This window comes from Salvelinus sp. IW2-2015, unplaced genomic scaffold (assembly GCF_002910315.2).
Source record: "Salvelinus sp. IW2-2015 unplaced genomic scaffold, ASM291031v2 Un_scaffold2087, whole genome shotgun sequence".
Classification (NCBI taxonomy): domain Eukaryota; kingdom Metazoa; phylum Chordata; class Actinopteri; order Salmoniformes; family Salmonidae; genus Salvelinus; species Salvelinus sp. IW2-2015.
The window spans coordinates 1-10854 of NW_019943427.1; the positions used below are offsets into that span (position 1 = coordinate 1).

Sequence of the window (10854 nt, forward strand, 5' to 3'; positions counted from 1 at the left end):
AGAGACAGACAGAGAGGTAAAGAGACAGACAGAGAGCTAAAGAGACAGACAGAGAGCTAAAGAGACAGACAGAGAGATAAAGAGACAGACAGAGAGATAAAGAGACAGACAGAGAGATACAGAGACAGACAGAGAGATAAAGATACAGACAGAGAGTGTCTCAGCCCTTACCTGTGTGCGTTGCCCAGTCCCCTGTAGGCTCTCTCCTGGTCCTGAACATGGTTGAGACTCTGAGCCACGGTTAGAAACATCTCACTGTACTTTATAGCTTCTTCAAAGTCTCCCAGAGAGTCATAACAGTCTGCTAGGTTCCCRTAGGCCCTGCCTCTGTCCAGCACACACTCAGCCCCACTCAGCTGCTCCAGCATGGCCAACTGCTGCTCAAAATACCCAATGGCCTCCTCCAGGACGCCCATGTTCATCTTGGCGATGCCCATGTTGCCCTGGACCTGTGCCTCCAYGCGGGCATCTCTGAGGCCCTGTGCCAGGGTGAGCTGGGCCTGGTAGCACTGGAAGGCTGTGGCGTAGTCCGTCAGGGCCATGTGGACGGCTGCCAGGCGGCCCAGAGCACCACACTGCCCCTGTTGGTCGTCTAGAGCGGTGCGGGCAGACAGCTCCTGCTGGTGGAAGGACAGGGCCAGGTCGTACTGACGGAGGAGTCTGGGGGAGGGAAGAAGGGAGAAAATCACTATTACTTCTCAGTCAATATTATCTGAAAACATACTGGAAGTTTATAAATAAAATACCAATTTAAATCCTAACTGGATTAGGAGTCTACCTGTGGGCGGAGCCTAGCGCTGAGTATGCGTCGGCCTCCATTTTGTGGCCTTTGACCTCCTGAGCCAGGGTGAGCTGCTGCTGGTAGAACCTCACCGCCCCGGCCACGTCACCCCGACACACACACACATCCCCCAGGTTCCCCAGGGCACGGAACACAGCCTGGACACACACGCACATACACATTGTTTTAATGTAGAATCTCACCCCCCCTGCCAAGTCCCCTCCAACACACATGCTGACCGCCTAACGACGCATTCCACCAATACCAGTTGAGCTAGTTACTATCTGCACCTGTGTGTTGTTGAGAACCTGAGCCAGGGACAGCAGGTATGTCTGACAGTCCTCAGCCTTGTTGTATTCCCCCAGGGCTTTGTAGGCCAGACCCAGGTTACAGTAGGCTTTAGCCTGGGACAACTTATCCCCCAGGTCTTTAGCCAGGGCCAGGTCCTGTTCATAATACCTGTTAGGAGAAAGAAGAAAAGGTGTGTTTCCTTCCTCATTTCCTTTTCAAAGTCGACAACTTTCTGTATTTATTTGGAGAGGTCAGGACAATCTTTAACAGCTATTATTATACATACAGATGGATGGAGTGTGTCCGCTACCTGACGGCCTCTCTGTACTGTCCCAGGCAGTAGTGTGTGTAGGCCAGGTTGTGGCAGACCTTGCCCTCTTCCTCCAGGTCCTGTAGCTGAGGTGACAGGGTCAGGTACTGCTGGTAGTAGGGAACCGCCTGGACATACTCCCTTCTACAGCAGTGGAAGTTACCCAGGTTACCTACACACACACACACACACACTTTACCTTTAGGAATCAATAAAGTATATTTAAATTCTTCATTTGTTGGTTTGTCCCCCTGTCTCGGTTACCTGGTGCCCTGTGGTGTGCTCTGTCCGTCTGTTACCTAGTGCCCTGGTCGTGCTCTGTCTGTCTAACCTAGTGCCCTGGTCGTGCTCTGTCCGTCTGTTACCTAGTGCCCTGGCGTGCTCTGTCTGTCTATACCTAGTGCCCTGGTCGTGCTCGTCCGTCTGTTACCTAGTGCCCTGGTCGTGCTCTGTCTGTTCTGTTACCTAGTGCCCTGGTCGTGCTCTGTCCGTCTGTTACCTAGTGCCCTGGTCGTGCTCTGTCGTTCTGTTCTGTTTGCCTGGTCGTGCTGTCTGTCTGTTACCTAGTCCCTGGTCGTGCTCTGTCGTCTGTTACCTAGTGCCTGGTCGTGCTCTGTTCTGTCTGTTACCTAGTGCCCTGGTCGTGCTCTGTCTGTCTTTTACCTAGTGCCCTGGTCGCTCTGTTGTCTGTTACCTAGTGCCCTGGTCGTGCTCTGTCCGTCTGTTACCTATGCCCGGTCGTGCCGTCTGTCTGTCTGTTACCTAGTACCCGGTCGTGCTCTGTCCGTCTGTTACCTAGTGCCCTGGTCGTGCTCTGTCCGTCTGTTACTAGTGCTTTGGTCGGCTCGGTCTGTTACCTAGTGCCCTGCGTCATGTCTGTCTGTCTGTTACTAGTGCCTGGTCGTGCTCTGTCTGTCTGTTTTACCTGGTGCCCTGGTCGTGCTCTGTCTGTCTGTTACCTAGTGCCCTGGTCGTGCTCTGTCTGTACCTAGTGCCCTGGTCGTGCTCTGTCCGTCTGTTACCTAGTGCCCTGGTCGTGCTCTGTCGTCTGTTACCTGTGCCTGGTCGTGCTCTGTCTGTCTGTTATCAGCCTTGGTCGTGCTCTGTCTGTCTGTTACCTAGTGCCGTGTGTCTCTGTCTTTCTGTTACTTTGCCCTGGTTCTGGTCTGTCTTACCTAGTGCCCTTGGTCGTGCTCTGTCTGTCTGTTACCTAGTGGCCCTGTGTGTGTCTGTCTGTTACCTAGTCCCTGGTCGTGCTCTGTCTGTCTGTCACTAGTTCCCTGGTTGTGCTCTGTCTGTCTGTTACCTAGTGCCCTGTCGTGCCCTTTTCTTTTTTCTCTCCCTTTTCTCTTTTCTTTCGCCCGTCTTTTTCGTGGCTTTTCCTTCTTATCTCCTTCTTCATGTCTGTCTTACCTAGACCTGTCGTGCTCTGTCTTCTTTACCTATTGCCTGGGTGGGGGGGTGGGGCGGGGTGGGCGGGGCGGGGGGGGCGGGCGGGGCCGTTGCTCTGTCTGTCTGTTACCTAGTGCCCTGGCCGTGCTCTGTCTGTCTGTTACCTAGTGCCCTGGTCGTGCTCTGTCTGTCTGTTACCTAGTGCCCTGGTCGTGACCTGTCTGTCTGTTACCTAGTGCTCTGGCCGTGCTCTGTCTGTCTGTTACCTAGTGCCCTGGTCGTGCTCTGTCTGTCTGTTACCTAGTGCCCTGGCCGTGCTCTGTGTGTCTCGTAGTTCGCGTGCGATGGTCAGGTGGTGCAGGTAATGCTGGAGAGCCTGGTCGTGAGCGCCCAGAGCCTGATAGGCTACAGCCAGGTTACCATGGGTAGAGGCCTGGGAGGGCCGGTCATTCACCTGGGAGAGGAAAGAAAGGTCAATACCAGGTGTGTATCTGACGCCTATGATACCGTACAGCCTGGTCGTACATCCCCAGAGCACTCTGTGTGTGTGTTCGTTCATGTGTATGTGTGTTCACGTGTGTATCCTCACCTCTAGTGATATGTGCAGCTCCTGCCGGTGGTAGCGCACAGCCTGGTCGTACATCCCCAGAGCGTTGTAGGCATTGCCCATGTTCCCATAGGCCCTGCCCTGAGCAGCATGGTCCCCCAGCTCCTGGACCAAACACAGGTGGGCCTTGTGGAGCTTCAACGCTGCATCGTACTCCCCCTTCATCTGGTGGATTATACCTGAGAGAGAGGCAGTCCATTGGAGCGAAAGTGAGTGACGGCTAAGCAGAGATTAGAGATCAGACATGAGGATGACCAATTAGGATCACAGCCAACCGTCTGACACAGACACTGAGCACGTTCAGGAGGACAGAACGTCTAACAGTGAATCATGTTGGTTCATTTCTATCTGCAACGTTCAAAGCGTTTCACATCCCTGAATACACCCATGTCCGAGTGTGTGTGTGTGTGTGTGTGTGGGTATCAGAGCTAGAGTATCTGCATCAAACAGGACAAGAGTGAGAGGATTGAAAGAGGGAGCAAAGGTGGAGGAGAGACACATAGGGAAGAGAGAGAGAGAGAGGTAGGGGGTGTCGAGACAGCAGATGGATCATTAATACATGGCCCTGATGTCTCTCCGTCTGATCCAGTATGTGTGTGTGTGTGTGTGTGTGTGTGTGGTGTGTGTGTGTGTGTGTGTGTGTGTGTGTGTGTGTGTGTGTAGGCTAGAGGGTCAGTTCAAAATGGAATGGAGCATGAGATGGGCTAAGCTAGCTTGGCATTCTGAGTGGAGAAGCTTTCTTTCATCCTGAACACAGCCCTGATGTGACAAGAGGCAAAGTGCTTAGCAGGTTGTATATGGAAGGGTACCATAACATTTTCAATGCCTTTCTAATGTACAAAAACATGTCTGTCAATAATATATCAATGGTTTGTTACTTATCCCAAAATCTTTATTCAAAAGAATTTCCTGCCAGGAACATTTGACATTGAAAGCTTGAATGATCTATCAATGTTGGCCTAATCAATGTCACTGCAGCAATTCTCTTTTAACGGAGTAGATTCTGATCTGCAGCTCAACAGACTTGTGAAAGAAATTAAAAGGTTCAAAATGAGCAAAATACAATTACAGAATTTGCAAACACTCAAATTCCTCTTCTATCCGTGTCTCTGTTTGCTGGGCCTGCACCCCGATGCGATACACCATTTTCTCCCCTGTGTATTTGGTCTTGTCGAAGACAGCCATTTTATCCGGTAGGGCCTTCAGTGGGGTCCTGTGCTCCTCCCTCCATTGGGTAGCAGCCTTCTCCAAAGAAACTGTGGCCTGCATGCTCAGGCACACACTCCACACACGCACACTCAAGGCAGATGCGGTAGCTCCCAAAAAACAGATGAAGCTGCAGGTGATGATCTTAACTTCTTCACTGAGTGACATGAGCCTGACGTGTGGGTGTTCAGGGCAGGAGACTGAACTGGGACATGTTCAGTACACAAACGTTACGTTGCAGATAGAAATGCCATGAATAGAGCTGACATGATTCCTTTTTCTTATTTATATAGATATGCTTATTCTACATGCCAGAGAGGCATGTTTGTTCGACACATAGCCACAGGAAGTAGGAGTGCTGGAGGTGTTGCAGCACATATTGGTAAATTGAAATAAAATTGGCAAAATTATATAATTCATCTTGTCTGTACATAAATAAATAAAATCATTCAAAAATACTACACCAGAGAGTATGGAAGTTCAATAGCGTATTTTTTTAAATAGCCGTGGATGGTTTTAAATCATAAGCACAGTACATAGCCTAGGCTTTCACCTCGATCAGACTGACAGCATCATTTTGTTTTGGTACACCAGAAATACATTTATTTCCAATGGAACGCTGTGTTTGCCTTGCAGCATTGCTTTGCAGAGGCAGTTGCAGTGTGTTCTGTGATGCATACGTTGGAACATATGCATCAAATTGTATGTGTAGACATGACAGATATAGAAGAAAAAGGTGAATGTTGAACTTTTTTTGCACACATATCTAGTATACATTTTGGGTTACATAATGAAAAGAGTTTGACTGCAGAATTTATTACGCAGTATTGATGCAAATACCCTGTCGGTCTGATTGAGGCATTAAGCCTTGTGCACACCAACTGTGTCAAACTGCATGCGTTCCAGCGGCAATCAGCACCGCTTGGAAATTTAGAAATCAAACTGTTGAAAAGACTGTAATCTGTTTGTAGTTAGGCTACCAAAATCCGTTCCCAATATTGAGTGACCAGCAGACAGCATCTGCCATGCCGTTAAATGCACATATTCCCAGAATCACATCCTTCTCTTACTTTATTATTGGGTGAGTCTACTATTGGGTGAGTCTACTATTGGGTGAGTCTACTATTGGGTGAGTCAAGTTTTGTAGGACTATAATTTCCTCCACCAGGATAGATGGACTTCATATTGTACAATCTGTGTCTCCCCTCTTTCTGTAGGCCTAGATTGTATCATTTTTATTGATCTCAGTTCATTTCAGTCATTTTTGTGCTACACAGTTTTTTTTTCTGATGTAGAATTGCATGAAATGCATTTTTAAAAGGACAATGTTTACCCCTGGCGCGGATCTCAGATCTCAGCGCTTTGTCCAGAACGGTATTTCTTACAAACAAACAGTCATGAGCTAAATTAAATGAGACTACATTTACTACTGTTAGGCCTACCGAATCTATTCCTAGACCTAGGCTACTCATCACATTAGGAACTGTATCTTACTGTTAGGCCTACCGAATCTATTCCTAGACCTAGGCTACCTCATCACCATTAGCAAGTCTACTTAGAGGTGAGTGAGTGGAGTGAAGTGAGTGAGTGGAGTTGGAGTGAGTGAGTGAGTGAGTGAGTGAGTGAGTGAGTGAGTGAGTGAGTGAGTGAGTGAGTGAGTGAGTGAGTGAGTGAGTGAGTGAGAGCCTGAGAGCCTGATTCAGTAAGCGTGAAATGTGATCCCTGTAACCCCATAACCCACTGACAGTGTATGTTTTCTACACTACCAAGGACAGAACCTCACACTGAGCTCTATGGACTGACTTGAACTAGCCTGCCTGAAAACCAACAGCTAAAACACTGACACTCTTGGAATAGAGGACTATGCTATCATTGAAGAGGTATGTGGATGATGATGATGATGGTGTATGTAGCGCAAGTAAGCGTTTTCAGGTGTGTGTTCATGTATGTATGTATGTATTAGGAAAAGGAGAGCTGCCCCATCAGGGGTGCAGAGATAAGAGGATTACAGAGGAACCTGAGTCTGCAGGAATACTAGTGCACATTAACCCCCCCGGGGTCAGGCATCCTCCCAGAACGTGCACACACACACACACCTGACGGTGCCAGGGGGCATGTTAGTGGTATGGCGATAAGGCTTTGGTATTCCCCAGCAGCAGCTCTGAGATAGCCAGCAGTTAACGGATTAGAAGTAATGTAATATTACAAGAGATCCTATAACAGTCTGTTAGGCTGAGGCAGCACTGGAAGCTTATAGGGAGAGTCGCTACCCATATTCTACACACTGGGATGTGAGTGTATAACAGTCAGTGTGTTTGTGTGTGTCTATACTTTGTGCTTATACGGTCCTAGGTTATCTAGGTGTTGGGCAAGCCTTCAGACATGACCAACTCCCCAACCAGCTTCAGCCTGCTAACATGGTAATGTTGGTAATGAAGCTTTAAATGGCCCAGTCACAAACCACTAAGGAGTTCTACTAGACTCCTTCAGCCAATGACCTACTTGAGCTGTTAATGAACTGTCAGATGGATTCCATAAAATATCACTTTAAACTGATAACACTTATCATTAAAAAAAAATGGATTTAACCTTTATTTAACTAGGCAAGTTAGTTAAGAACAAATTCTTATTTACAATGACGGCCTACACCAGCCAAACCCATGCGACGCTGGACCAATTGTGCGCCGCCCTATGGGACTCCCAATCACGGCCCATTGTGATACAGCCTGGAATCGAACCAGGGTGTCTGTAGTGACGCCTCTAGCACTGTGATGCAGTGCCTTAGACCGCTGCGGCACTCGGGAGCAATCATTAAGGTGTGCTTTGAACGATTTAAAATGATTTAAGTCGTTTATAAACTGTTCCTTATTAGTTTAAAGATTTTATATAAACAGTTATAACACATGATTATGTGGTGTATTTTTATTTTAGAGAGAGAGAAAGAGAGAGACTAAAAAAATAGATCTCCTACAGCCAGTCCATGCTCAGCCCCATAGACTAAAAACAACACACACACACACACAACACACACACACACACACACACACACACACACACACACACACACACACACACACACACACACACACACACACACACACACACACACACACACACACACACACACACACACACACACACAGGTAGGTAGGTTATTGTCCACTCAGCAGTGGGGTCAGATTCAGTTGGTCTCAGATTTCGCCATGTCGCAGAACCCGAAACCCTGTTAATAAAACAACAGTGTTGATTGGCCAGAGAGGCGCTAGTGGAGGTCATGTGTGAAGGACACAGCTCTGGGTAATTGGACAAACCCCTTCAACAAAACAATGCTGCATCATAGAATGTAGATATTAAACAAAGAACATATGTTTTATAGTGCCCAGGACCATCTGTAAAAAGGCCGTACTGTTGTCCTTCATTCTATAACCCTGGCCTCTTGTTCTCTCCTTAATGCGCTGCGTCGATGTGCATTGAACTGGTCAGGCGCATTGGGGGACAGCTCTTTTATCTGTGATATCCAACTCATAACCTTCTGGTCCCAAGGGGGAAACACAGAGAAGATAAATATCTGAGAGAGAAAGGGAGAGAGTTGTAGGAACCTGTCACATGTCTTACCCAGGTTGGATGAAGCGCGTCCCTTTGCCAGCTCTGTCCTGCAGCTCCTCTGCTATGTCCAGCTGCTGCTGGGACTGCCCTGCCCTCTCCAAGTCCTGGAGAACATACAGCGGCAGTATATGCTGCTAGTGATGTGATGTGCTGTGTGTTGTCACTGTGTGCGTGTGTGGTGCTGTGTGCTGTTGTGTGTGTGTGCTGTGTGTGTGTGTGTGCTTGCTGCTGTAGTGTGTGCTGGGGATTGTGTGGTGTGGTGTGTGTGTGTGTGTGTGTGAATCTACTACCCTGCCCCCATGCAGCCGAGCAGCGTGCCCAGGCCGGCGCTAAGCCTCCTCCAATCGTGCCTATGCATCCTCCCTCAGTTCCTGAGCCAGCTGCAGCACCAGGGTGTGGTATGACACAGCCTTGTCAAAGTCTCTCTGGCTGTGGTGGGCACTGCCCAGGTTACTGTACGCCCGCGCCTCCTCACGCCCATTACCTAGGGTCTACAGATCACATTAGATCACTTTAACGTTGATTTACTTCAGTTCTTTTAACACAGAACACTGAGAATAGATAGGATGGATAGAATAAATAGTAGGTGAAATGGAAGATTAAAACAAATTAAAAATATGAAATACAGTTCACTTCCTGAATTGACATAGAATTGACCCCAACCCTGGTGCATTCATACATGTGTGTGTATGTAAACTCAGCAAAAAAAGAAACGTCCTCTCACTGTCAACTGCATTTATTTTCAGCAAATTTAACATGTGTCAATATTTGTATGAACATAAGAAGATTCAACAACTGAGACATAAACTGAACAAGTTCCACAGACATGTGACTAACAGAAATAGAATAATGTGTCCCTGAACAAATTCGGGGAGGGGGGGGTCAAAATCAAAAGTAACAGTCAGTATCTGGTGTGGCCACCAGCTGCATTAAGTACTGCAGCGCTACTCCTCCTCATGGACTGCACCAGATTTTCCAGTTGTTGTTGTGAGATGTTACCCCACTCTTCCACCAAGGCACCTGCAAGTTCCCGGACATTTCTGGAGGGGAATGGCAGAACACTGACATTCCTGTCTTGCAGGAAATCACACACAGAACGAGCAGTATGGCTGGTGGCATTGTCATGCTGAAGGGTCATGTCAGGATGAGCCTGCAGGAAGGGTACCACATGAGGGAGGAGGATGTCTTCCCTGTAACGCACAGCATTGAGATTGCCTGCAATAACAAGCTCAGTCCGATGATGCTGTGACACACTGCCCCAGACCATGACGGCCCCACCACCTCCACACCCGCTTCAGAGTACAGGCCTCAGTGTAACGCTCATTCCTTCAACGATAAACGCAAATCCGACCATAACCCCTGGTGAGACAAAATCGTCAGTGAAGAGCACTTTTTGTCAGTCCTGTCTGGTCCAGCGACGGTGGGTTTGTGCCCATAGGCGACATTGTTGCCGGTGATGTCTGGTGAGGACCTGCCTTACAACAGGCCTACAACCCCTCAGTTCAGCCTCTCTCAGCCTATTGCGGACAGTCTGAGCACTGATGGAGGGATTGTGCGTTCCTGGTGTAACTCGGGCAGTTGTTGTTGCCATCCTGTACCTGTCCCGCAGGTGTGATGTTTGTATGTACCGATCCTGTGCAGGTGTTGTTACACGTGGTCTGCCACTGCGAGGACTGTCACTGCCACTGCAATTTATTGCCCTGGCCACATCTGCAGTCCTCATGCCTCCTTGCAGCATGCCCAAGGCACGTTCACACAGATGAGCAGGGACCCTGTGCATCTTTCTTTTGTGTTTTTCAGAGTCAGTAGAAAGGCCTTTAGTGTCCTAAGTTTTCATAACTGTGACCTTAATTGCCTACCGTCTGTAAGCTGTTAGTGTCTTAACGACCGTTCCACAGGTGCATGTTCATTAATTGTTTATGGTTCATTGAACAAGCATGGAAAACAGTGGGTAAACCCTTTACAATGAAGATCTGTGAAGTTATTTGGATTTTTACGAATTATCTTTGAAAGACAGGGTCCTGAAAAAAGGATGCTTATTTTTTTGCTGAGTTTATGTATGTATGTATGTATGTATGTATGTATGTATGTATGTATGTATGTATGTATGTATGTATGTATGTATGTATGTATGCCGTGCCAACAGCACACACTGTTTATGGCTTGGCCAGGGCGTTAGGCGTAGGTCCGCTATCGCTGTGTAGCACATGGCCAAGGCGCTCAGCGCACTGGACGCAGCCTAGAGAACACAAGACTCTTGTAAGACTTTTCCTGTCAGCCTGGAATTTGAACTGGCAAACCCTTCTGTGAAACTGCCTGCTCTCTCTAACATTGCTACTATACCCCACATTAAGACCGGCCACACATGACGCTTTTAGAAAAACACACACAATCTAACAAAAGGAAAGCCTGTGGTAGAGATGAGGAGGTGTAGAGTAATATGGATAATGTGTGTTTGAACTGCCTCAGGCTGTGGACCTGTGGTGTTGACTGGAGAGAGGAGACGCAGTAATCTCTCTCACTCACACACACAACACACACACCACAACACACACACACACACACACACACACACAACACACACACACACACACCACACCACACACACACACACACACACACACACCCACACACACCACACACACACACACCACAACGCCG

The 10854-nt window shown here is 48.0% G+C and overlaps 1 protein-coding gene across 1 annotated transcript; it reads right to left on the reverse strand.

Moving 5' to 3' along the window:
* Positions 1-27: 27 nt before the first annotated feature.
* LOC112072915 (tetratricopeptide repeat protein 28-like) lies at positions 28-8274 on the reverse strand. Its single transcript, XM_024140292.2, has 7 exons — positions 8203-8274; positions 3364-3560; positions 3075-3228; positions 1383-1554; positions 1072-1240; positions 779-939; positions 28-660 (listed from the first exon to the last, which is right to left on the reverse strand). Exons 2-7 carry the CDS (start codon positions 3544-3546, stop codon positions 168-170), a joined length of 1332 nt encoding a protein of 443 aa, XP_023996060.2. The 5' UTR covers positions 3547-3560; positions 8203-8274; the 3' UTR covers positions 28-167.
* Positions 8275-10854: the final 2580 nt, after the last annotated feature.